Source organism: Telmatherina bonti (genome assembly GCF_933228915.1).
Source record: "Telmatherina bonti genome assembly, chromosome: 12".
Taxonomy (NCBI): domain Eukaryota; kingdom Metazoa; phylum Chordata; class Actinopteri; order Atheriniformes; family Telmatherinidae; genus Telmatherina; species Telmatherina bonti.
This window is the reverse complement of record NC_136610.1, coordinates 35,015,736-35,043,232: the sequence shown is the minus strand read 5'-3', so window position 1 is coordinate 35,043,232 and position 27,497 is coordinate 35,015,736. Positions and strand designations below refer to the sequence as shown.

Sequence of the window (27,497 nt, the reverse complement as noted above, 5' to 3'; positions counted from 1 at the left end):
ATAAACCAGTTTGATTCATTATAGAAACCAGTAAATAAATAAACACTCTCTTTAATGACATGTGACTATTTAAGCTCCTGTTCTGAAAATAAACGTAAAAACTACAGGTTTTAGATCTTAATCTGCTGTAATAGTCCACTCTGGTTGCTTCACATTAACCACGGAGTCCTCTTTCTGCGTGACGGCTCTCCGCTCTGCAATCTGCGGGAAGGTTGCGTGATCCAGGACGTTTCTGGACGCGTCTACGTTGGCCCCGCCCACCGATCACGTGTTTTATCTGACGCAACAGGCGGCTCATATAAAAGCTCCTCTCTCTCCGCTTTCAGCTGCGCAGCTTGACTCGGTCAATACATGGAGAAGATACGGAGCAAATATACGGAGGCGACAGCGGAGTTTTCCAGAGAATCGGGATGGTGTATACCGCGGCTTTACCTTTCGGACACAGAGTCTGGTCGGAGGAAGAAAACAGTCTAATTGAGATGATCGGAAAATACTTCGTCCAGCTCACATCGCCGGCCCGAAAACTGAGTTCAGTCCGGCGGGGAAGCGTCGAGAGCTGCGATGAGACGGAGAGCACCTCGCCTTGTAAGTCATTTAAAAAAGTTTTTTAGTCGTTTTTTAGACTCAGTAACTCACTAAAACTGTTCGTGACTTTTTAGTACAGAACCTTGATTCATTTAAACCTGTAGATATTAATGCGCCACCCGTTAAACCTAACGTTTAAAGGTGGACCTATATAATATGGCGGATGACGATTAACCGCTGATAATTAAATGAATGAAATGAAAATGATTGAAAAATACTTTATTAATCTCAAAGGGAAATTCAATATTGCAGTAGATAATGATTAATAATTTACAATTATAAACCATTATTAAGTGAATAAATAATAATTAACGTAAAGGTCTCTGGTCAGCTGACTGCTTGTTGAGTCATTGTAGACAAGCTTTTTAAGTGATAACTCTAGTGCTGCACCTATATTTATTTATTTTATACCTTTTTTAACTATGAAAAGAGTGTCTTAAGCAGCATTGTCAACATACAGTAATAACATCTGTTTTTCTGCAGGTATTACCTCTGATGCTGATCTGGAGGATGAGCAGCGGCTCTTGCACCAGGATGTGACCCAGCAGATGGAGCGCTGCCTGACAGAAGCCAAGGCATCCATCCTCCACTGTCAGGTGCTGCTGCTGCCTCATCACATGACCTCCAGGGTGGGCCACCACATCCTCCGTGCCTCTGCAGATGAGCCCTGTGGGCTTCGGGGCGCCTGCATAAAGCTGTACGTGGAGAGCAAAGACGGCATGAAGTCCGTGGGAAGCATCTTCCCCGACCCCACCCTGACCCCGACCTTTGAACTGTCCGTGGTCTTCAGGGTGGACAGGAATGACAGCTGGCCACCGCTCAGGCATATTTTTGAGACCAACAAAGTGCTGAAGCTGAGAGCAGAATACCGTCTGGTGAAGAGGAAGCTCTACTCCTCTGCTAGTCCTGTTATTCATGATTTCAGTCTGTGAAGCGAAGACTAGTTTATTTATTTAAGTGAATAAAACTTTGAGCAGGTCCTCAAACCGCCTGTTCACTAAGCTTTACTTTACTGCAGTATTTTGCACAGACCAGTTTAAGTCGAACACTGAACACGTAAACAACATTCCAGGATTGGGCAGGTCTCACTCCTGATGTCTACTGTACTCTCTTTATTTATAAAACTTAAATAAATATCTTTGTATAATGTCTTTGTCCTGCTTACTTGCCTTAGTAGTTCCCAACCTGACAGTGATTAGTTGAGGTGTATCTGCTTGGAGGTTTTTTTTTAAACATAGAAACTATATTCCAACTTTATTTATGTAGGACTTTTCATACAGATGCATATTAGAGCCAGAAAACACGTGTTTTTAACCAGGTCCCAAAGAGGAAAAAATTAGGATAAAAACTTGACTTTAAAATGTAAACATTGCACAAAGTTGGGGATATTCAACTTTAAGGAACAATTTAACAGGAAATGAACCAGAACCTTTATGGGCTGATTCAGACACTTTTCCTGCTGAATCGTTGTTAGAAAACAGCATGTTTCACAATAACTACACTGACAAGCTGTATTTACACAAACTCTCATGAAGTTCACCTGTAATAGGTTACTGTGAAGTTTAAGTTCATTTTGACAGTAAATATCCCAAACTTTTACTAAGTAATGTATACTTGTATAACTTACATGCCTCGTTCTGCATCCAGTCACTGTTGGCATGTTCTGGCTACAGTTGGGCAGTAATTATATATCGATAGATGTATTTAGATATCTCTCTATTTATGAAGATGCAAATAAGGCTCGTTTTATTATATTTTTGGCCAAAAATGTAATAAAATGAGCCTTATTTCATTTAGAATAAAGGTTTCACAAATCAGACACTAAGTTTTCATGAATCTGCATAGTATTTAGAATATTTCAGTCCAGGTTTGAAGAATCTAAGTGTTGTAGATTTTTGCCAGGACCTGGTCTAATGTGGTCCAGATGCCAAATATATAATGAAACGAGCCTTATTTGCATTTTCACAAATAGAATAAAGGTTTCACAAATCAGACACTATGTTTTCATGAATCTGCATAGTATTTAGAATATTTCAGTCCAGGTTTGAAGAATCTAAGTGTTGTAGATTTTTGTCTGGACCTGATCTAATGTGGCCTAGTTTTGGAAAAATTCAGTGGAATTGCCCTTAACACATATTACGAATCGGAAGCTAACTTCAGTCTCGTCGATCGTAGACAAAAACTGGGGAGAAAATAGTTTTGTTTTTTTTAAGAAAGAAAATTGAACTCTCAATTTTGCCCTTCAACATTTTGTTTAAATAGCAAGAATATTTTTTGCCATCTTTGCATATTTACACTGTCAAAATAACTAATACCAAAGTCATCCACCAGGGGGCAGACATCGCTTAAACCCGATTACAATGTTTATCCGTAGACTGTACATGAAAATCTGAATATGAATGGATATAAGTACCATAAATATAAGTATAAAAATAGTACTTAAAAAAAGTACAAGTTATATTCATATAACTTATACAAATATAATTTATATACGAATTTCATTTATGTGAAATACAGTCTATGGTTTTATCATAAATGATGAAAAACATCTCAGAAACTGGATGCAAAATGGTTAAACTTGGAGAACAGTTAGGAACCTGTTATATATTTTAGAAAAAAGACTTAATCTGATTAAAATTATAAATAATTCAATAACTGCAGCTCAAGAGTCTGGTTTTTACAGCTTGTTTAGTATTTAAGTTTAATGCCAATCCAGTATTTTGTGCAACTTCAGGTGTTTTGAAAACTAATCGGCTTACAGTGAAAATGAAGTCATGGTTTAGACATAGTCACCGTTTTATGTAGAATGATCTGCAGCAGAAACAAATTACCAGTAAAATATTTAATAAACACCGCCGAGGTCTGCACTGTACTTTACTTTATATAGAACTATAGCAGGTAGAAGCAGTTCCTACATACCGAGTCCCGTTTAGAGTTGTGTTTGTCTAACGACAGGGGTACTTGGAGACACTCCAGGGGGCATATGATCACTAAAGTAGAACCATTTTAATATAAATATTGATTCTAGAACATAGGTATGGATATTTTTGTATTGATCTGCACATCTCTTTAATTTTTGGAATATTTTCAGAGAATATGAAGGACATTTTAACATTTTGAATCAAATCTTTATTTAACAAATGTACAGCAAGAAAACATGAAACACCAGCTACCCAAACTACTGAAGGATCCTTCTCAGGTACAAAAACCATTTGTACTCCCATCTAAGACACTAAGACTTCTTCTTATTCTTATATACCTTTTACACTGAACACACACACCCACACACACCCCAAGTGACAAGTGGGGATGGAACCAAACTGTGCCCATGTTAAGCCAACATGATGCTTTCCAGCTGCACCGTGATGAACAAGGCCGACTCAGATCTGGAGGTTTCTGAACTGAGACAAATGAAAGCTTCACGCTTTAGCCGAAGCAGAGAAATGAAAAGTAGAAGGAGCAGATTAGATTATAATTCAGTCAGGTGTGTTTACGGTTTGTCAGCTGGGCAGCTTGTTGCACTAAACAGACGGCATAAATGAACAAACACACTCTTCAACATGGACTACTGAGCACGACTCGTCCTGCTCTTTGTTGTTTGTTTGCAAACAAACAGTTGCTGGTGAAAAGTGTCCTTTCCGTAAAGATCTCGCTGCAGGTGGTGAAACGACAAACGTCGCTGGTTTAATGACACTTGGAGTAAAAAAACCAGCATGAACAGCCTGCATCTACACACACACACACACACACACACACACACACACACACACACACACACACACACACACACACACACACACACCAGGCACACGGAGACTTCACGTCTCCAGATAACATCCAAAGAAACCAGCAAAAAGCTCCAACTTCCATCATAATCAGGAGTGTTTTTGTGTCCCTAAAAACAAAAAAAGCCGCGTCTACTTCTTCATTTTGAGGTCAGCCTCCATGGCGCTGCGCCGGCCTCTGGTGCCTCCATCCTGCAGCAAACACGGAGAGAAACAGCCACAAACAAGACAGCGTGAGGGTGGTGAGGTCAGAAGTGAGCTGATCACTGTAGCGAGCCCCCCCCCCACCGCCCTTCGGCTCACATGATCCGAACAACAACACAGCACAGTCCACCTCAGAGGGCTTCCTCCTCACATGAAGAACAGCGAGAAAAAACAACAAAAACGATGATTAAAAGGAAAGAAGGAGAAAAGAAATTAGAACATGCAGAGGCATGGACGACCGCACATGAACAAAAAGAAAACACAGGGAACCAGCATGGTAACCAAGGGCAACAGAAGCTGGGGTGATGAAGGTTACTGGAGCCTGTATGTGTGTGTGTGTGTGTGTGTGTGTGTGTGTGTGTGTGTGTGTGTGTGAGGTGAAAACATTGAGAATAAACAATGTTTGACTCTTTAAAGTTCCAATAAAAACATCTTGTGACCCTGACGGTGTCCCTACAGAAAACCAGCTCTGATCTCCGTTTATTCCAGTGTCATAAACTAAAAGATGCAGACAGAGCGGGGGTGCAGATTGTGACTGAGGCTATGGGTGTGTGTGATGTTCGCCTGGAGGCAGGCGTGTGCGGAAACGAGGCCTGGTTCTGGTGAAATCTGAGGGAGAACCTGAATACTTACAAAGAGAGAGAGAAGGAAAGCAGGAGAAGCCATTGGGACACTGTCCTGTAGGAGGACAGACATCGGAGTGAGAAAGAGAAGAGGAGAGAAGACACGAGCGTGAGAAAGTTTCATACGAGTCCGGGTTGAGAGACAGGCGTCCGTTAAGGTCGGGACGCAGGAAGACACGCATGTTTACAGCATCAAAGCACCAAGCAATGTGCTTTCAGGAGGAGAGCAGACATTTTCAGACTGAAAAACAGAGAAAACACACAAACAAGCACAAACAGGGACTTCTACCATCGATGGCATGAAAAGATCCTGATTCAGAGGACGGTCCTTCATGAGCTGCAGAATCTGGTCGTATCAGCAACAACAAACAGAAAAAACTCAGCATATCTGAAGAGGTATTTGTAAAATATATTCTGTAAAGAAAAACAACATAAAAAATGGAAATAAATAAAAGAAATATAGAAAATAAATAAAGAAGAAGGTAATATTTCCTGCCGGGACCTTTCTGATCTCTACTGAGCAACAAAACTGAAACCAGTAATGGAGATCTACGTTTATACGTTACGTAAAGTTAAACTGAATAAATTCAGGCTGACAGGACGTGAGCCGGAGGCGGGAAGCTGTTTGTTACGGAGGAAAACATCCAGGATGAGTCTGGACCAGACGTCCGAGGTCTGAAACAGGAAGCCTGATGAACACAACCAGGACCTCTCCGTTACCGGGTCAACCAACCCGGACCAGATCTGGATGAGCGGTTCTACGAAGCTGGTTATCAACTTGGTAATTCAACCCAGGAATGTCCCATCCTGATCAGAGCACGCTCACATAAAAAGAAAAGGGGCGGAGTTTATGGCGCCTGACCAATCACAGACATGGAGACGCTCTACATCGCAGCGACTTCACCGCAGACGAGCAGACAGTCATTCCTAATGAATGAGAAGAACTTAAACATCATCCGTGCTGAAAGCGATGCTGTTACCATAGCAACAGCCAGGAAGGAACGCTGACTGTTGACGCTAAACTTGTGACATCATGAAAAATGAATTAATCGGACAAAACAAACCGACGGGTCTCCGATCGATTCAGTCCAGATGTTTCACGCAGAACTTCCTCACCTCCCTCCTTTAAGCTTGTTCCATCCTCCACGAGAAGCCAGAACTGAGTTCTTGCTTTCAGGGCTGCAAGAGCAAGAAAAAACTTCTTGTTTGTCAGGTCCATCCATCCTCCAGGAGAAGCAGGTCTGCAGCGGGGAGGGGTCACTGCGGGGGGCGATGTCTGCTTTATGTGCCATGAACCCGGTTGTTACCTCCACCAGGTTATGATTTTCCCGCCATCTTTGTGCTCAAGATAACTCAAAAGGATACGGACAGATTTTTATAAACATTTCAAGAGTTGTTGGAAATGTGAAAAGGAAGAAGTGATTAAATTCTGGTGGTGATCCGGATCACCGTTTGGATCCAGGAATGTTTTAACAGGATTCTTTAACATTGTGCTTGGCGGAGGTTTCCGCTCTCCGAGTTTCTAGTTTCATATTTAACGAGCAACAATGTCCGCAGCGGGGCGTGCAAGCGGCGGGGCGTGCACGCGGCTGGGTCCGAGTGTTTTAATGCCACATGTAAAAATGTTGGTACTTTCTCAGCACCTCGATCAGCTGTTTTATCAAAACGATCCGTTTTACCTGCAACAGTAAAAACAGGAAGCAGCAACTCCGCTTCATGCTTTCTCCGTGTTAACCACGCCCACCTCACATGTCTGACCAATCACACGATACTTCTGGGAGCCCCGCAAGAAAAAAGTTCTGCAGCCTGATGTGTCGAGAACTGTCTTCAAACACGTCCGCGAGAACAAAATGACGTCATTTTCTTCTCGGAGCCTCGAGAACAAGAACAAAGTTCTTGCTTCTAGTGGAGGATGGAACAAGCTGTCCTCTGCCTTTATGTTCCCGTCGTCTTGCATGAGTGCGTTTTGTGTTGGAACATTATTTCGTCACCGCGACGACACAAGTAGTTGTGCGTTCGATGAATTCATTCATCTGCTGTTCTGCAAAAAGTCAAGAACAAAAAAAATCCTTCAAAGCCGTCGGAGACGAGCTTTTATTTCATCATCAGAAGGATCGATCCATCCCAACAAACTTTCTCTCCTAAGCGTTCCTCTAATGATCCGCACGCCAACGTAGACAGAAATGGCCGTCAAATTGCAAAAGAGCTGATTGGTTGAGGGGGTTTTATCCGTTTAATCTGCATCAATTAAAAAAACGTAAGTGGAAATTGTCCACTTCAGTTTCCCTGTTAACCACGCCCACCTCAAATCTCCAACCAATCACACGGTACTTCTAGGAGCCCCGCGAGAAGAAAGTTCTGATTGTCTGATGCGTTGAAACCATAGACTGTATATAAAAGATGGGCGGAGCCTCTGTGACGTCACCTGTAGGTTTCTAAAGAGCTGAATTGAAGCTCGGTGGGCGGTTCCTACCGTCGCCATCTTGGCAGGGGCATGCGTGTCGTCTCGCCTGGAAAATACAAATATGGGCAAAGAGGTGGAGCTGAGAGGGGGGCTGTGAGCGTCATGGTGGATGATTGACATCGAGCAAACTCTGAGCTTTCTGTAGATAAGAGCTAACCGAACTAACCCGGAGATAACAGGAGTTAACCAGCTAACGGAGGAAAGCGGGCTAAAGCTAAGTCACGTTGTTAACCGGCTAAAAACCGCGGTTGTTCTACATTCTTCTGACTTGAAGCGGGAGATCAGGTACCTGTCAATCAAAAGGACACGCCGCCTAAATATGCCGAACTTCAAGATTAAATTGCTTTTAAACGGGCGAGTTAGAAAAAAATGTACACAGTTGTCATCAAGGTAAAGCTGACCTATTAAACCTAAAATGGATTTTTGAACCAGGCTGTAAACATGTTTATTTCTGCTGTAAACATGTTTATTCCTGCTGTAAACATGTTTATTCCTGCTGTAAACATGTTTATTCCTGCTGTAAACATGTTTATTTCTGCTGTAAACATGTTTATTCCTGCTGTAAACCTGTTTCTTTCTGCTGTAAACATGTTTATTCCTGCTGTGAAGTTGGTCTTTTTAACATGGGAGTCTATGGGGATTTGCTCTGTTTTGCAGCCCCTAGTGGATGAAGGAGGAACTGCAGCTTTTTGCACTTCATCATAGGCTTCACTTTTAACCCCTGAAGGCTCCGTCCATCTTTCATATACGATCTATAGTTGAGAACAAGCCGCACGACGTCCCCCATCACGTCCGCCACCCATGGTCTCTAGAACGGGAGTACTAGAGCTTAAGTTACCATGGCGACCCCGGTAAACCAGCGCTGGAGTACAGAAAGTTAGCGGCTTTGTAGTGCAGGCCTTAGTTCTTCCACAGAAGCAGCATCTACGGTTGTCACGACAACAGTTTCTCTTTAGATATCGGTGCCATTTTGTATTTTAATACTTAAGATACTTAAAACGGTAAAACTCACTAATGTCAACATTTCCTTAATTTAAAAACAGACTTATAACACGAATAATGAAAATAAAGATGGGAAGGGAAATGTTCAGTTCTTTAGAACAGAGAAGCTGTAAAACAAAACAACGGCATCCAGATGAAAACAACCGTGTTAAAGAAAAGACTGGAGCAGGAAAATGGCAGCTTTGTTCCTTTTCAAGCGTCCTCGCCAAGAAAACGAGACGCGCTGCGGTAACTCCTGCCCTGTTCCATAAAACCAGCTTCAGGTTCTGTCTGTGTCGGAGTGTCCCTGCATCCTTCTGGATGTCTGCAGACACAAGCCCAACAGCGGAGTGAATCTGGAGCTCGCAGTACGAATCAGAACCATAAAACCTCATAAACAGAAAGTATCGAGTCAGCAACATGTATCTCGAGTTCATCCCATCTTTAGACAACTTTTACAGCTCCCAGCAGAACTTCTGCGCCCCTCCTGCTCTACAACTCACCTTCTCAGCCGGCTCTCCTGGTTTACGGCTGCCCTCCCTGCCGCGGAGGCTCTTAGCAGAGATGGCGCTCTCTGAGGTCTGCATGATGAGCTGGGTGGCCAGGAACTGCTGGACGTGCTCCAGGACGTCGCGCTGCATCTCCAGCGCCATGTGGTACACGTCGTGGTCCGACGAGTTGTACATGACGGCGTTCTGAAACATCAGCATGATGTCGCGCTGGAACTCGGCCGTGGTGCGGATCACGCCGGACTCGATGTTCTTCTTTATGGCCGACAGGTCCATCGGCCTGCAGCGGGACGGGAGGAGCAGAGGGAGAACAGTTTGTTTCATTCTGCATCTATAAACACTCATCTTCATCAGACTGATCAGCTGCAGAAGCAAACGATGATGTATGATTAATAAAAACATGTGTTCCAGATGATTCTGCATGTGAAGTTTCAGCTCAACGTTCTCTGAAAGAGCCGCTGATGAGCAGAACCAGGTATGTGGAGCGGCTGCAGATCCTCTCCAGGTGTGCATGAAGTCGCATTTCAGCCTTTAACCAATGCAGTGTGTTCAGAGATACAAGTAAACTCATCTTCACAGTTTTATTCACGAATGAAGTAGAGCTGCTCGATTATGACAAAAATTATAAGCTCAATTATTTTGACTGAAACTGAGATCTCGATTATTTAACACAATTATCCAGTATTTTTAAACAACGCTGCGCGTCGTGGTGTTCTGGACTCCGTGTCGTGCATTATAACCGTCTAATGGACGGTTCCGAGTTGTTTAATCCGCTTTTACCGCTTATTTAGGAACTATTTTATGTTGGCCTGGATGTACGTTTTATACCAAACAACCGCTGTCAGGCTGCAGCGCGTTTCTCTCATTCACCTGTTAAAAGACGGCTGATCTGAACCAGCTGGTTAACGCGTTGCTATGGTAACGCCCGTAACGGAGGGATATTACAGTGTTTAACTGGCCGAACTATGTATAGGAAAATAAAGCAGCCAGTTGTCGCTGACAATGGTATAAACTATGTTTAGGTGAACTTCCACAACCTACTGCAGTTATTCTACATTGACCTGCAGCCGGAGCCGACTGAGACTGGCCGCCTGGGAGTGCTTTAGGACGGGAGAGGCTCCCGCTGCTCCTTCCTTACAGTAACTGCAGAACAATATGTGCCTTCAAGTCAGTCGCCAAAACACCAGAAAAGTCTCTAATAACTCCAGTAAAAGCTGCTAGATTTGTCGCTTTTAACAAAAAAAGTCCAGATTTAGCAAGAAAGTCTCCAAGTTGGCAACAGTGTCTGAATGAAAGCAAAGCGGCTGTGGGAGGAGTTTACAGCACAGCGCTGCAACGCCAGAGACGCTCGATTAGCAGCTGAAGACAGCAGGAGAGGAAACTGCAGAGAGAAAAATAATCACACCCTTTTACTTTTATCATCGTTGGAAACCCAGATCGTAGTTGAGATTAAAATCCGATTAGGATTAGGTCAGGATGGATGGAGGTCCAACAAGGCTGCCACATCAGCAAGCTGGTGGTGAAGTGATGGTCTGACCCTTTAGGTTGGCTTCTGTTAAACCTGTCCAGTTTCTTATTTCGCACTTTCTGCTTCGCTTCCTTCTGCAGGACAGACAGACAACGCTCCACCTCACCATGCAGAAATACCATTAAAGTTCTGTTTGCTGAGGCTATGAAGGAAGACAAACCCACGTGACCACTCGGTCATGGGCCGATTTACTGTTTAATAGGTTTATCTTCCTAAATATTCAACCTAGAGCTGCAACTATCGAGTACTTCTGGAATCGGGTACTCTGTCGATTACTGCAGGATCAGAGGCTCCGCCTGCCGTCACACGCTGACTGAAACATGCGCTTTGACTCTGCGTGTGTGCAGGAGAGACAGACAGGCATGGCGAGGGATGGGTTACACCTCGCCATGCCTCGTCACTGCTGACTCATACCACAGGTTATAACACTGTACATTTTAACAGCCGCTGCTGTTGATATAAATCCTCCTGGAGCGGTGAAGTGGGGGGGTTTCCTTCCAGCTGCTGCAACATTGAGACCTGCTTTACAGCGCACACACTGCACTACGTTTTCTGCCCTTTTCAGTGTGAAATGGTCCCACACTTGCAACTTTTTCGGTCTTTTCCTCCCCTCTTCTTCATTCTCTGCCATTAGAGACCAAAGCAAGGAGGATCTTCAGACAGAAAGCAAAGCGCTGCTGTTGGAAATGTCCGTCATCAGTCCGGGTGAAACAGTCATACTGTACAGTATGACTGTTTGTTGATTGTGTTATTGTACCCATTTTTATGTACAGCACTTTGTGATTTTATCTGTGAAAAGTGCTTTATAAATAAACTTTACTTACTTACTTACTTACTTAATTACAGACACACCGTAGGCCACAGGTTCTGTTTTTATGTATTTTATACATGTTTAGATGTTTTATATGTTTACTGAAGCAGAGACGTTGTCCCTCCGAACAGCGCAGTGGTCTGAGACGATGCATAAATTAAAATATATCATCACGTGAAGTTAATTAAACGGAGCCTCGAGGCAGATAATTTGCCTCGATCATTTTTTGTACTCGAGTTACTCGAGTAATCGTTGCAGCCCTAATTCAAACACAATTATGTTTTTATAATAATTAAAGGGCAGAAACGCAGCTGTAAAGTAAAGCAGGAAGCTAAAGGTTGCGATGCTTCCTGGAAACTTTAGGCAGACGGACCAGAAGTCCGTCCCCCTAAAGCACAGGTGTCGCTATCCTGAAGGTTTTTTTTGTCTCCCTGCTCCAACACACCTGACCAAAACTAAAGACAAGAAGCTGCTGGATGCATTTGATTCGAATCGGCTGCGTTGGTAGAGGGAAACAACAAAAACCTGCAGGATACCGGCCCTCCAGGACTGGAGTTTAACACCCCTGCACTAAAAGGTCCGAGCTGCTATCAGGAAGCTAAGATAAGATAAGACTTTATTTATCTCACAGTGGAGAAATTCACTGTTACATAGGCTCTCAGAAACAACAAGGAAGGTGCGAATAGTAATGAAACGTGCAAACAAAGTAGATAGTGCAAAGAGGTATTAAATAATAATAATAAAAATAAAAATATAACTAAAATCCACTACGAGTTAAAAAATCTAAAAAAACAAGCAGACGAGCAAAATACTATATACAAAGCTAGCGGATAGCCATGTAGCTTCTGCTGCTGGGGGGAAGAATTACTCATCAGGTAGGAAATAAAATACATTAACTGCATCTGTTATTTTAGTGTGATAACTCAAATGTGTGTGTGTGTGTGTGTTGTGTGACCTGTGGACAATGCTGTGGTAACCAGGGGCGATGTCGTCGGACACAGGCTGCAGGAAAACACTGGCATACCTGCGGGGGACAGAAGGTCGTCGTTACAGAGGAAGCAGCCTCCAAGTTTCAGACAAAACCGAATGAAATGACGTTTCGACTTTCAGCTGATCGGCAGCTGCAGCGACGGAAACGCCACCTGTGATTGGCTGCAGCTCTCCAAACCAGCATGATGGCCTTCTTCCAGATCTTCTGCGCCTGCACCGCCTCCTGGTCTTCTCCGCATGTGGAGCTGATGGAGAGGAACGGAGCAGAAGGTGGAGACAGATGAGAGAGGTGGAGGCGTGAGGTGCAAGCGCGACGGCGTGGACACTTACAGCTGCGAGGAAGAGGCGGGGCTGCTGGCCAGCGAATCAGCAGTGTAGCGTTGGGACGGCGGGCCGTAGCCGTCCTCGCTCTCGCTCGCTGCACGCTCCACCTCTGATAGATAAGGACCCTCGCCCTCCCCACAGTCCTCCTTCAGCTCCATGCCTTCCTCTGGGTCGCCCTCGCTCCCCGCCTCCTCTTCTTTTACCTCCTGGAGGAGTAAAATTCAAAGTTCATTCCCAGTAAATGTGGTCACCGTGTCGAGTTGTGTTTGTGCGTCACCTTGGACTCTTTCCCAGACACGGAGCTGTCCTCCGAATCTGTGGAAGTAAACACACACACGGCGCGTCAGACAAGCAGGTGTGTGTGTTGTTATGTTGTAGACGTGTGCGCCACCCACCGAGGCAGGGCGGGTTGGGTTCAGGCTGACTCCACTCTTCGCTCTCGCTCTTCACCGCCGCGTCTGTGGCCTCCTTCCCAGCACTTCCCTCCTCTGTAACTTCACCTCCTGTTGCGCCGTTGCCATGGGCAACAGAAGAGGCAACGTCGCTTCCCGCCACCTCAGATCCGTCGCAGTTTCCCTTAAACAGCGCTTCTCTTTTGGCGTCTGGCTGGCTTTGTGTCTCCGGGCCGGCAGGGGTCGGCGCCATGTCCTGAGGTTCCTGAGTGGACTTAGAGTCCTGGACGATGGGAGCGGGATCTGATGGCTTCAGATCCTGGGTTTCCCAGGGGCCGGGAAGAGCGTGTCCTTCTGAAACTGCTTCTTCGCAGAGAGAGAGAGCAGCTTCCACGGCAGCGGCATCTAAAGCCTCCACAGAGTCGTCCACCTGGAGGAAGGACGGACGCAAGAGGTGAATCAGTACAAGCTGTAAAAAGACACGTTTACTCCACCATGACTTACTGGTCTTTCATACTGGTCAGCAGCCATGTTTAGACCCGTACTGTTTTTCTGATCATGATGTGTGTTTACACGCATCGCATGTTTCAACAGAATAAATCTTTATGACATGTACAGAACTGCAGCGCTGTCTGACTTAGAAACGGCAGAAGAAGAATAAACTGTGTAAACTAACACACTGTGTGTGTGTGTGTGTGTGTGTGTGTGTGTGTGTGTGTGTTTACTTCCGTCAGATCCAAGCCTTTAATAATTTTATATTCTTTTAAAATCTCCAGCAGTTTATTTATATCGAACACGGATTAGTTGCGTTTTGGTCTCGCTCCGTCTTCTAAAACATGTATTGTCAAGTTTTTCTCCAAAAACCTTTGTGGAGTGAAATGACCAGAGCGATACCAGCCTTACTCATGATGTAATGCAGGGCTCTTCAAACGGCGACCCGCGGGCCACATGCGGCCCAGAACCAACCTCTATGTGGCCCAGCTTATGTAAAAGAATAAAGATATTAATCAAGAAACTTCAGTCATTCCTTCGCTGATTAAGTAGCCTACAATCCTACAGTTGTGCAGACCATGAATGCAACTCTTGGTTGCCTAGCAACATCAACCCCAGCGTGTTGTTGTGGTTTGAAGTTGTAAGAGAAGCGCTAGCTAGCATGTCGCTCTCTGTCCCAAAATGCTAAATTGACAACGAAAACCGCAGTTTTAACCCCGCCTGGACTGATAAGTATTTGTTTATTTTTCCGTCACATTCGAGCTCCAAACCGATGTGTTTATAAGCGATGAGTGTGTGGCGGTGTGTAAAGATTATAATGTGAGGAGGCGTAACATGGAGAAGTTTAGTTTGATATGAACATTTTATGTTCAAAGTTAGGAGAAAAACAGGTTCTGACTGGAATTTTCATTATTTTATTTTGTGCATTTGCCCTTCCTTGTCACGTGGGACTAAATTTAAAGTAGAAATTTTAATAAACTACTTTTTTTTTTAAATTAATTTATTTATTTTTACGGACTTATTTTACCTTACTTTATTTACTGGCTCTGATAATTTCTTTTATTTGAAAATCTGGCCCACCTGAACATCTAATTGAGTAGCCCTGATGTAATGCGTTCCCACGCAGGACAGAACAAAAATCAGCTAAACCCCGCCCTCTCGATGGGGATAAAACGCGTGATGGGATCAGAATCTTCTCATCCGTACGTTTATATGAAACATTTTTACTCCGATCTGGCTTTTATTCTGAATACATGTGTCCATGTAAACATGGTTATTTATGAATAAAACCTTTAAATTTACCCTTTTCCCAAACAAAACAAGTTAAATGTATATGAATGTTGTTAAATATAAAAAGAAAAGTAAATGCAGAGAAAGAACATTGAGATCCTTCGAGGCAGAGATGGAAGGATGTGAGGCCTCATTCCACCTTACTGGGACAACAAAGAGACGTCAAACTGCTGAACGCACAAAGATGAAGATACCAGACAAGGTTGCTGCACTGCAAAAACTCAGCCTTAAAAAAACAAGAAAAAATATACTAAATTTAGGTAAATGTTGCTTAAAATGAGATAAATTATCTGCCAACAGAACAAGAAAATCTGGCTTGTCAAGACTTGATCAAGTAAAAATACTCTTTAAACATGAGGAATTCTCTGGCATAAAAACTAAGAATTATCTTACCTTTAAAAAAAATAAGCATATGTGTACTCAGTTTAAGATTTTTTATCTTACTTAGATTTTAGTTTTTGCAGTGTGAGACACAGGAGAAAGAATAGAAGCTTGTTTATTCGTAGGGCTGGGACGATATTCTTTTCTCTCGATTAGATTTTTAACGTTTTTTGGCGCAGATTTGATTTAAATATCGGTATTGATGATTTTTATTTTGCTTTTTAAACAGCCGACCAGTGAAAAAGCTGCATGATGACCAAGTTTACAGCCTGTACCACAAACCAGATTTTACAAATAAAATAAATCAGCATTTTTTAAGCAGCAGAACATCTGAAGCAGCTGTGTGAACTTCTACTCCTGTTCCAGAAACTTGAGCTGCATAGAAAAGTTCTGGTTTGAGTGTCTGTTGTCCTCCTGCTGCGCTACGTTTGGCTGTTAGCTCTGCATTTAGCTCAGGATGGCGTCTTGCTAGGTGGGCGGTAACGTTAGTCGTGTTACCGCAGTACGCCACGTGTGCTTTACAGAGTTTATAAACAGCTTTCCACATGTCCAGCTCTGCTCTTCCTTCAAAGCTAAAAATCCAAAATGTGTGTAAACTATTGACTTAAAATGTGACAGAGGATTTATTTCTGCACGTTTCTACCATTCTCCGTCTTCTGTTTCGCCCCCTGCTGGAGAAAAGTCGTAACTTCTTCTCCATCTGGCATCTAAACTTATAAACATTTACATTTGGGGGAAAAAAAAGGCAAAAATAATGATTTTCTTATTATAATTAAAAAAAAGAAAAAAAAAACATTTTAAAATGGTTAAAAAAAAAAAAAAAACTCCCAATTTTTATGTCAATAGACTTTTTTGTCTCCCACCATATTTATTAGATATGTGGATGAAGACTCGCATCAATAATCTTAAATATTATTCTAACACATAAGTGAACAAGAAGGTGAAGGACTGACTGAGTAAAGGCCAATCAATATAAATAAGAACTTCAGGCAAATATAAATGTAGTAAAAATTCCCCTCTTTCATTGTAGAGCTTTATAAAATCTGTTTTATTTTATTCCAGATTCCGTTTTATTTCGTCCTCCTGAGCTCGTTATCTCCTGAGGGAACGTGTCTATCATGTGGTGGACGGATGATATTTGAACATATTTGATATAATCCTTCCTGTTAAAAGGGAGTTTTTTTCCTTCCCACCGTCACCGTCTGCTTGCTCAGGATGGGAGATTGAGTTGGACCCTCCAACTCAATCTGTTGGTTTCCTTATATCGGCTGTTATGAATTGGCTTTCATGATGTTTTTTTTCTGCCATTGCTGTGATTTGACGCTACATAAATAAAGTTGAATTGAATTGAACAGATCAATGGAAAGATTTCTGTTTTACAGGTTATTTTTTTGGCTCTAGACAGGAGGCTTGTTCAGAGACAGAGAGGGAAACCAGCAGTAAAAGCTCCTAAAAGCACAGATTTGTGGTGGTGAAGAAGAAAACACTTTACACACCTTCTCCTCTATGATGGCGATAATGTCTCCCACAGTCTCCAGGTCCAGCTCATCTCCCATGTAAGACACGGCCACAAGGTCTTCCTCCACTAATCCCGTCTCCTCACCGAGCTCCGCCTTCGCCGCAGCTTCTGCGTCACCCTCTGCAAACACAAGCAGATGCAGAAATCATGCCGAAGTCAACAGCAGAAAAACGACAGGAAGTGAAGGGGAAAGAGAGGCACATGTCTTTACAGACAGAAAGAGATCCACGGCATCCTAATGACCACAGACCTTCTGGTGCATGCACAAAGCGAGGCTGTAAAAGAGGCGAACAACACCTCTATCATTAACTCAGACTCGTGTTTGACCACTTCACAGCCAGGGGAGACCGGACAGACAGATGATGTGATGCACCGAGGCCAAATGATGTATCTAAAACCTTACAATAGTAGCCCAAAACTGAGCTTCTGAAACAAATAAGAAGCTGAATTTTAACATAAATTAATACAAATTGAAACGTGTCAATAATAATTGAAGTTAAGTTTACCTGTAATGATATTGTGAGCTGGTGCCAAAGTCGTAGCCGCTGTTGCAGTCTGAACACCGTTAGTTAATGTTCCAGGAGTCTCCGTCTCTGCAACCTGACTCGGAAAAGCAGAAGAAATCAGAGACGGTCTGGAAATGATCACTGAAAGTGGAAAACTGGCGTTAAGATGTGCTGCAACTTCAAGGTGAACGAATAGAAGAGTGTTAACATTCGAACAAGCATCGATATGCTCACAACCGAAAGCTGGAAGACGCTGATCCAAACCATCAGCTGAAACCATAGACTGTATATGAAAGACGGAGGGAGCCTCCAGCGGTTAAAAGTGAAGCCTATACGGAAGTGCATAAAACTGCAGTTCCCCCTTCATCCACTAGGGGCTGCAAAACAGAGCAAATCCCCATAGACTCCCATGTTAAAAAGATCAACGTCAATGCAGAAATAAACATGTTTACAGCAGAAATAAACATGTTTACAGCAGGAATAAACATGTTTACTGCAGAAATAAACATGTTTACTGCAGAAATAAACATGTTTACAGCAGGAATAAACATGTTTACAGCAGAAATAAACATGTTTACAGCAGAAATAAACATGTTTACAGCAGGAATAAACATGTTTACTGCAGAAATAAACATGTTTACAGCAGGAATAAACATGTTTACAGCAGAAATAAACATGTTTACAGCAGAAATAAACATGTTTACAGCAGGAATAAACATGTTTACAGCCGAAATAAACATGTTTACAGCAGGAATAAACATGTTTACAGCAGGAATAAACATGTTTACAGCAGAAATAAACATGTTTACAGCAGAAATAAACATGTTTACAGCAGGAATAAACATGTTTACAGCAGAAATAAACATGTTTACTGCAGAAATAAACATGTTTACAGCAGGAATAAACATGTTTACAGCAGGAATAAACATGTTTACTGCAGAAATAAACATGTTTACTGCAGAAATAAACATGTTTACTGCAGAAATAAACATGTTTACTGCAGAAATAAACATGTTTACAGCAGGAATAAACATGTTTACAGCAGAAATAAACATGTTTACAGCAGAAATAAACATGTTTACTGCAGAAATAAACATGTTTACAGCAGGAATAAACATGTTTACAGCAGAAATAAACATGTTTACAGCAGAAATAAACATGTTTACTGCAGAAATAAACATGTTTACTGCAGAAATAAACATGTTTACTGCAGAAATAAACATGTTTACAGCAGGAATAAACATGTTTACAGCAGAAATAAACATGTTTACAGCAGAAATAAACATGTTTACTGCAGAAATAAACATGTTTACTGCAGAAATAAACATGTTTACAGCAGGAATAAACATGTTTACAGCAGAAATAAACATGTTTACTGCAGAAATAAACATGTTTACTGCAGAAATAAACATGTTTACAGCAGGAATAAACATGTTTACAGCAGAAATAAACATGTTTACAGCAGGAATAAACATGTTTACTGCAGAAATAAACATGTTTACAGCCGAAATAAACATGTTTACAGCAGGAATAAACATGTTTACAGCAGGAATAAACATGTTTACAGCAGGAATAAACATATTTACAGCAGGAATAAACATGTTTACTGCAGAAATATACATGTTTACAGCAGGAATAAACATGTTTACTGCAGAAATAAACATGTTTACAGCAGAAATAAACATGTTTACAGCAGGAATAAACATGTTTACAGCAGAAATAAACATGTTTACAGCAGGAATAAACATGTTTACAACCTGGTTGAAAAATCTATTTTAGGTTATTAGGTCAGGTTTACCTTGATGACAACTGTGGGGGGAGTGAATTTTTTTTCTAACTCGCCCGTTTAAAAGTAATTTAAACTCGAAGTTCGGCATATTTAGGGGCGTGTCCTTTTGATTGACAGGTACCCAATCTCCCACTTCAAGTCAGAAGAACGTAGAACAACCGCGGTTTTTAGCCAGTTAACAAGGTGACTTAGCTTTAGCCCGCTTTCCTCCGTTAACTGGTTAGCTCCTGTTACCTCCGGGTTAGCTCGGTTAGCTCTTAGCTACAGAAAGCTCAGAGTTCGCTCGATGTCAATCATCCACCATGACGCTCACAGCCCCCCTCTCAGCTCCACCTCTTTGCCCATATTTGTATTTTCCGGGCGAGACGACACGCATGACGCTGCCAAGATGGTGATGGTAGGAACCGCCCACCAAGCTTCAATTCAGCTCTTTAGAAACCTACGGGTGACGTCACGGAGGCTCCGCCCATCTCTTTATATACAGTCTATGGCTGAAACAACCATTTCTTGTATGCACTCTCTTAGTGTTTTTACTGGTGTAAACTGTAACTTTGTGAGTCTGGATTCAGGCGGAGGCGTGTCTCACCAGGCGGGGGCTGGCAGAGATCAGGTTTCCTTTCTTCAGCAGCTCCGATAGAAGAGGTGACGGTGGCGGCGTGGCTTTCTGGGTGAGCAGTCTCTTCTGTGGCGAGTCATCTCCAAGCGCCGTTAAGCCTCCGTCTTTAGGTCCTGGAGGGTCTGCAGCAGGTAGAAATACTCCCACCTGAGAGAGGAGGCAGGAAACTGTGAGGAGCTGGAAATGGTCTCATAAAGAAACAAAAACAAACCAGAAAAAATGAAATTTTTTTGTGAAAAGTCTACCAGGTCAAAATGACCCGACATTCAGGGTGACGACGAACACCGATCCATTTCCAAACACGCAGCAGAACCATCTGTTCTCAAACTCATCAACACGCGTCCCTTCAGCAGCATCTTCTCAGGAATCTTCTTAAATTTGTTCTGAAGTTGTTTTTTTTTTTTTAAATATTCAAATTCCTGATCGTCATGCAGAACACAAACTTCCCTCCAAGGTGGACAAATACTAAACTCTCTGTAGGCTGAAAGGAGCCGTTTGCAGGTAAACACCTGAAAACATCCATAAACGATCAGGACTTGCAGACGATGTGGACAAGAGGGAGACAGAAAATGAAAAATAATCATAAAGCTGGAAGAATGAGTAAAAATTAAAACTAATAATAAAAATAAACCCTAAAACTTGCTTCTCTTCCCTTATTTCTTAAGTTATAACTTGGTTATATATCTCACAGGGAGCCTCAGATCATTTAAAGGCAGGTAATCAATTATTCCTGAAGCCATAGGATGAACATCCTCATGGTGGTTAAAGAGAGAAGTAGGACACACAGGATACAACTTCCTCTTGTTAACACACTGAACTTACAGCTCGATGAGCAAATTACCTCCTGCTTCCTTTTCAGGCGCTTTAATGATGGAGCGAGTGATGAAACAAAACCTCTACATGATTCTGAGGTGTTAGAAACCAGGAGTTCAGAGCAAAAGCTCCATCTTCCAGCAGAAACTAATCATGATGATAAAAAGACATAAGAAAAGACCAGATTCGGCAGGTGGATCCGAGTCCCCGGTGAGATTTCCTGCAGTTTGGGGGAACGGATCTGGTGAGGACACCAACATGCAGTTTCAAAACAGAAACAGAATCAAATCCAGCCGTGAATTAATTAAAATGAGTTAAAAATAGTTGAATTTTCCTCTTAAGGGAAATAAATGATGCCATTTAAGATGTTTTAGAAGCAAAAAGCAGAAAAAAAAACACGCTGATTTTCTGCCGACAGGGTGAGAGAGGTCTGAAATGTAGAGCTGATCTTACCGCTGAGTGGGCGGAGGTGTCATCAGAGCCCACGCCTCCACTTTCCATGGGTGGCGTGGAGACTGAGGAGTCCGTCTGAGAGTCCATGGTGGGGGGGCTGGTCCCCAGCGGAGAACGAACGGTGACACTGGGGAGGCGTTTTGGCGTGTTCTTCATCGCCTGCCGGGCTGAAACAGAATAAACCCACTTTGTTCAGATGATTCTTACTTCCTGACGCTTCGTCAACATGGACTTTCACACATCAGACGGGATGAGGCGCGAATCGAAGGGGCCTTGAAGACACTTAACGGCCATTTTTCTGCATATGGGAACTAATAAATAGCAGATGTTGAGTTATTTTATCAAATCATAACTTATTTCTGAAGCACTTTTCATGCACAGCAACACAAAGTGCTTTAACAACATAAAAAACATTCACACATAAAAGCTTCCTCTTACTCTCACACACACACACACACACACACACACACACACACACACTTTTTTTTTAAATAATTTATTTCAAACTAAAACAAATAAACTTTAAAACAGAACAAATAGTCATTACAACAAACAAAAAGAGCTTTTTAAGTTTGAAAAGGGTCTTGGAAGAAGCTGAACATGTATCTGGTCCAAAACCCGCGTATAAATAACACCCTAACATGATACAGGATCTCTGAAAAGTAATGGACATTACTATGAAACTTAAACAATAAATAGTGGTAATACACACAGTAAATTATCATATACAATATAAATTACTTTTCAAACCATATTTTCCTCCTAACTCTTTTCTGATTTTTTTTTTTTTATTTTGCCATTGAAATAGGTTATGTCTTTAAAAAGTAGATTTTTAATAACTTTAGACCCATACTGCATAAATCACTTTTGTCCTCCATTGTTAAATGTCAGAATATCAAATTTAACCAAAGGAATGTTGTGTGAAATTTCTAGCTTCATGTCCAACCCTCCTGTTGTTTATATTTTCGGAAACATACCAACCTCTCATCACCTTATGCACAGAAAAATATTTTAAAAAATGTTAAAATTATTCAAAGGTTGTGTGTGTAAGAGAAGACAATAGAGAGATATTTATTGTTTATATGTTCAGTGTCAGCTGTTGCAAAGTTGATGTGCTGGTAAAACGTGCAATAAATATTTATATTGGAGATAAATCGTGATTCTCATTTAATCCAGAATCGTGCAGCTCTGTGTGTCATGTGGCAGTTTTTACTGATGGTAACACAACAATAAATGTAGATCTTTGGATGACAGTAAATGAGTCGGTGCTCAGAGGAAAATACCAAGCAGGACTTCATCTTAAGTCCCAGAGAAATCCGATGAAACTGGGTTTTTTTAGCGAACAAGCAGGCAGAACGTACCTTGGTACGCCATCTCTGTTGCTTTCCTCTTCTGCTCGGCTTCCTCCTCATCTTGTTTCTTCTTCCTGAAATGAAATAAAACAACGTGAGGAATGGTAAAGGGAGGAAGGTGATGATGTGGCTGAAAGGCGACGAGTTTGCAGACGACAAGGCGAAACTCTCGCCTCTACACGGCCAGCGACAACTCTCTGTCAGACTGTTTAGATTCTGACTCTTGGCTCAGTAAATATTTAAAGCTGTGAAGCTTTCTGCCTTGTGGGAGTAAAAACGTATCTTCAATATGCAGAAGTTGCTTCAGACAGAAGCTTAAACGGTGAACAGGTTCATATGAACTTGAAGGAGGATTTTAGTGAATGTTGGTGCCACAATTATTTAATTATCCGTCCTCTGTGGGACTTTATTGAAGGATTTATCCTTTAATGACATGTTCTGCACCCTGGACCAGCCTGCTGAACTGGTAATGATTACTGATCAGATGAGAGTCTTACAGTGTGATCTCTGTCCACAGATCCTTCAGCTGGACATCCATGTGACCCATCTGTATCAGGTCCACCTCCTTCTTCAGTTTCCTGTCAGGAAACAAGAAGAACGAAGAGTTAAAGTTCGTTTCTGAAGATATTCAATATTTTTCCTTTTAAAGCAGATGGAATTTTTTAATCTCAGTTATGAGACTCTCAACTTAAAAAAAAAAACCCATTACATGTTTTCCATCAGACCAATGGAAAAAAAACATTTAGGAGTCATGTGACTAAATTTTACTGTGTTCTCAAAAAATGCAATGTCAAAATGAAATAAGTTTCTCTCCACAAGGTCTATCTTAACACTTCTGTAACAACTACATGTGATACTGGTAAAGCACAAATGTCACGTCGCACCAATGAAAATATTTTCAGGCTTACTTTGAGAAAAAAAAATGGACTAAAGTTCCTTTGAGGTGGAGTATGGATCTATCAGGAATGACGCAGCTGGACTTTTACTGGTGCAGTGTCTGCATACGGATGAAATAAGCTCTCTTACTGGAGCGCAGAGTTATGGAGTCGCGTTCCAGTTCCTTGTCTGCATTTACCCACATGTAGATCACAAACTGACCCATCACAAGGGAGTACTCAGCGTAACCCCGCTGCATGGGGGCCACGCAGACCTACACGAAGCATGTAGCGGCGACACAGTAACCGACCTTACGCAGACGCCGCATCAGTATAAATCCACCTTTAACCTCGTTCAGATCATAGAACGGTATGTGAAGAACATCTGTGTAAAGACAGACTCTGATAAAGTGCAGCAGAACAAAATAAGAGGTTTTATTCCAGAAAGTTCAAGGAAAATCTACAAAAAAAAACAAACAAAAAAACCCCACATATTTGCAGCGTTTTCGACACACCTAACAGGTGCGAGGTGTGGTCTTCATCTGCTTCTGTCTAAATGTTAACATGATGAAGAGGACTGTTTACAAAGCTAGCAGCAAACAGTGGCTGAGTAAATATTCCAAATCAGCAGCAGTGGCCACAAACGGTCCATTTCATCTCAGTTTGGACCCATTTTCTGAAGGTCAAAGAAAACATGCTTAAAAATAAATAATAGGAAGAAATGACAGCGGCTAAATGAAAGCCTGTCTGATGTCGTGATGTAAAAACAACCAAACGCCACCAGACAACTACTGCTTTCTATGTTATGTAAATGTTTGCATGGAAGCATGTATGAACAGGCGTGTTGTCACACATGTGTGTGTAATCAGGCCTGATAAGATGCTGTGCAGATATGAAACACATTGAAGTGGAAAAAGCTTGATGGCTCTGCTGGTTAACATATTTACATGCATATTTCATGCCGACCGCTAAAACTTTTTACACGATAAAAAGAGAAGAATAAAAGAATAAAAAGCAGAGGGGAGTTTAGATACAAGCCGTCACTGAACCGGATCATTTAGTGGTTTTCTTTGTAGTTAACCGTCTGCCAGTGAAACTGCTGATCTCTGCATAACGTTGTGATAAAAAGCATTTGCTTTGTCAATAAGCTGACTCGTATCAGCCCAGATGCCTCTGATCAGCTGACTGATAAGAGCAGAGTGGGTTACTTAGGGATAAATTTATTTTGTTTTGGTTGTTTCTGCAGGGTAAGCTGCTAAAAGCGTGCACACTCAGCGGGTAGAATAAGTGTTTTAATGAAAGTATTTCTCTGGAGATGTTTCATGGTCCTACAGGAATTGAAATCATGCCCAGTCAGTGCAGATACGTGTCTACCTGTACTGCTCCTGTGTGTCTCGCAGCAGCTTTTTCAGCTCCTCTATCCTCTCAGCCGTCAACCTACGAACAATGACGTCTTCTATGGTCTCCACCACCTCACCCTTCTCACCGCGCTTACGCCTGGAGGACAACAGCAAGCAAACCAAAATTCTCAAATTACATCTGTTAGAAGGTTAAAGCAGCAACATGGCGGTTTTTCAGTCGTCGTACTGACTTGGGGGCTTCTGTGGCTTCCAGCAGTTCAGAGTATTGTGAGGCACAGTGCTGAGAAGCAAAGGGAGAGGAAGAATCATGTTTGTGTAGAATGACAGGAGCACCAGGTGGAACTGAAACTGTAAAAATGTCTTGTTGGTTTGTGGCTCTCTCACCTTCTGAGAGAACCAGTCGGGGGGCCGACCCGGCTCGGAGAAAGGCTTGATGGCTCTGCTTACAGACACCCTGCAAGGCAGAGAAAATGTTCAGAATAAACACACACAGAAGAGAACAAGCTGAGAAATAAATTCCATAGTTAAAAAAAACTTTTTTAATCACTTACTTGTGATTTTTTTTTTTTTTTTAAGGATTTAACACAAACACAACAGAAACAAAGGACTTGTGGGGTCTGCTTCGGGTCCAGATTTGGTTCAGATCTAACTGGTTAAATTGCACCGCCATGGAAACATGTACCTGACTGATGTGGCAGAGATGGAGCTGATTCATCCAACTATACACCAGTTCTGAAGTTTTTTTTGTCAGTTTTGCAGTTTCATGTTTCCATCCAGAAAGTCTTTATATATTTAAACTCCCCCAAACTTTTAGTTTTTTTATATCATGTTTTTTGTACGAGTTAAAAATCTGCTGCTCAAATCCTTTGTTTAAATAAATGCAGGCATTACGAGTTAAAAAACTTGGGTGGAGTGATATGATCATCGGGGTTGTGTCAACGCTTAAAGGTTGCTGAATTTTGGCAGATTTTCTACAATGTCTCCCCCTAAAAATGCTAATTCAGCAGCCATCATGCATCCTGTCTCTTCTCCAAGCTCTCTACGGTGAGTAGAAATCAGCCGAGTGTTGATGCTCGTTTCTCTTGCTCTGTCACTTTCTCCCTTTCTTCCTCTTATAAAGTCCTCCAGTATTTGCTGAATCAGTCCCAGGGCATGTTCAAAACTTCCAGTATATTAATATCCAGTTGCTGGCATGAAACACAGTGCTGGAACAAAATGTAGATGTAATGTGATGCTTCAGGAATATAAATAATCAATAGTCAATGTGCCATCAAAACAAGTCAGAAGTCGAGTTTTAATGTCTGGAAGTCATGCTAGTGTTGCTTTAACGTGTTTTTATTACATTCATTCATTATCCAAACCGCTTGGTCTGATTAAAGGTCGTGGGGAAGCTGGAGCCTATCCCAGCAGTCTTTGGGCAAAAGGCAGGGTGGTACACCCTGGACAGCTCGCCAGTCCGTCGCAGGGCGCTCTTATAGCAGCTACTGCATATATTGCTCTTGCTTTGCAGTAAATATGCTCTGTCATATAAAACAGAGGGTACATGTATGACCAGCTTATTGCTCATACAGGGACCGATAAGCTGGTTTTATCTGTTAATGTATAACAGATAAAACCAGCTTAGTATACTCAATAAAAAAATGTCTATTATAGTTTACCAATTTTGGTCTCCACTCCTCATCACAGATGAGGCCAGGCACAGTTTCTCCCTGACAGACCAGGGCTCGGTAGGCCCCACATTCAGCAACTTGTGTTCTGTGAAAGAAAAAGCACAGAAATACATCAGATAGATTACATGTCCGCTTGTTGTTGGGGGAACTGCATACAAATAGTTAACAGGAGCAAAAACATTAACTGCTTGTCAAACATTCCCAAAACATTTATACTTACCTTTTTCTCAGAACAAAGTCAATTAATCTAAAGTGGAGCCTTTTCTTTTTGTAAAATGACACAGTTTCAGAGTACGAGGTTAACGAGACAAAATATTAAGTTCCCCTTCCTGTGTCAGAATTTATACAATATCTTTCTTTTATTATCAATATTATTATTAATATTATTGTTATATTGTCATAATTATTCTTATTGTTATATTCTTATAATTATCATATTATAATAATTATTGTTGTTGTTATATTATTATTACTATTATTATTTTATCATTATTATTATTTAAAGTATCCACATAGACTACCGTTGTTTTTGTTTTGTTTTGTTTATTTGGCTGAATTTGTTAAAGTAAATAATACTTTATAGACGACTGCATCGCCATGATTATTTTATTGTGAGCAAATAAACAACAACAACAACAAAAATAATCATTTCCAAACCGACTTCTACCGTTAGCCGTGTTTTGTGCTTATTCCATTTTAACAGACATAATTTTCTATTTTCACAGGATTCCACTAATAATATTTGCCATAAGAAAGAGACATTTCATGAGTAAAAACATATTAGTGAATATTTAAGTAGAAAAAAGTGGAAAAATAGTAAATTAAAGCTTTAGCTTAGCGACGTTAGACGGGGGACACATTCATGAGACACAAACATTTACACACACTACAACGCTTTCTGCAGCAAATAGACTACAAGTTACAGCTAAAATACACGGAATGCAGTTTTTACTAAGTCTTTCAACAACGTTGTTTGCTATTAATGACTAATTACACCAAAGAAGAAGGTAAAACTATTATTTATAAATATATATAAAACTCACTGCCGACTCCGCTCGCCATTGTTTTTGTGATGAAGCCCGGATTGTGACTTCCGCCGGACGGTTTTTAGAGATACACACTATATGTGGTTCCGAGAGAAGGATCGTAGACATAAACATAGACATATATGATGTCTATGAGTG

General features: G+C 41.6%; 2 protein-coding genes across 2 annotated transcripts; one reads left to right on the top strand and one right to left on the bottom strand.

The window, feature by feature from the left end:
- Positions 1–367: 367 nt before the first annotated feature.
- LOC306763467 (DNA damage-inducible transcript 4-like protein) lies at positions 368–1,659 on the top strand. Its single transcript, XM_079250281.1, has 2 exons — positions 368–585; positions 1,069–1,659. The coding sequence occupies exons 1-2, from the start codon at positions 411–413 to the stop codon at positions 1,515–1,517; spliced, it is 624 nt and encodes a 207-aa protein (XP_079106407.1). The 5' UTR covers positions 368–410; the 3' UTR covers positions 1,518–1,659.
- Positions 1,660–3,706: 2,047 nt separating this feature from the next.
- On the bottom strand, positions 3,707–27,398 carry brd8b (bromodomain containing 8b). Its single transcript, XM_079249605.1, has 18 exons — positions 27,357–27,398; positions 26,302–26,398; positions 25,028–25,097; positions 24,874–24,923; positions 24,657–24,779; positions 22,905–22,985; positions 22,417–22,481; positions 21,056–21,222; positions 19,760–19,936; positions 17,385–17,478; positions 16,856–16,998; positions 13,200–13,626; positions 13,082–13,119; positions 12,811–13,010; positions 12,633–12,725; positions 12,446–12,514; positions 9,146–9,431; positions 3,707–4,562 (listed from the first exon to the last, which is right to left on the bottom strand). The coding sequence occupies exons 1-18, from the start codon at positions 27,373–27,375 to the stop codon at positions 4,503–4,505; spliced, it is 2,259 nt and encodes a 752-aa protein (XP_079105731.1). The 5' UTR covers positions 27,376–27,398; the 3' UTR covers positions 3,707–4,502.
- Positions 27,399–27,497: the final 99 nt, after the last annotated feature.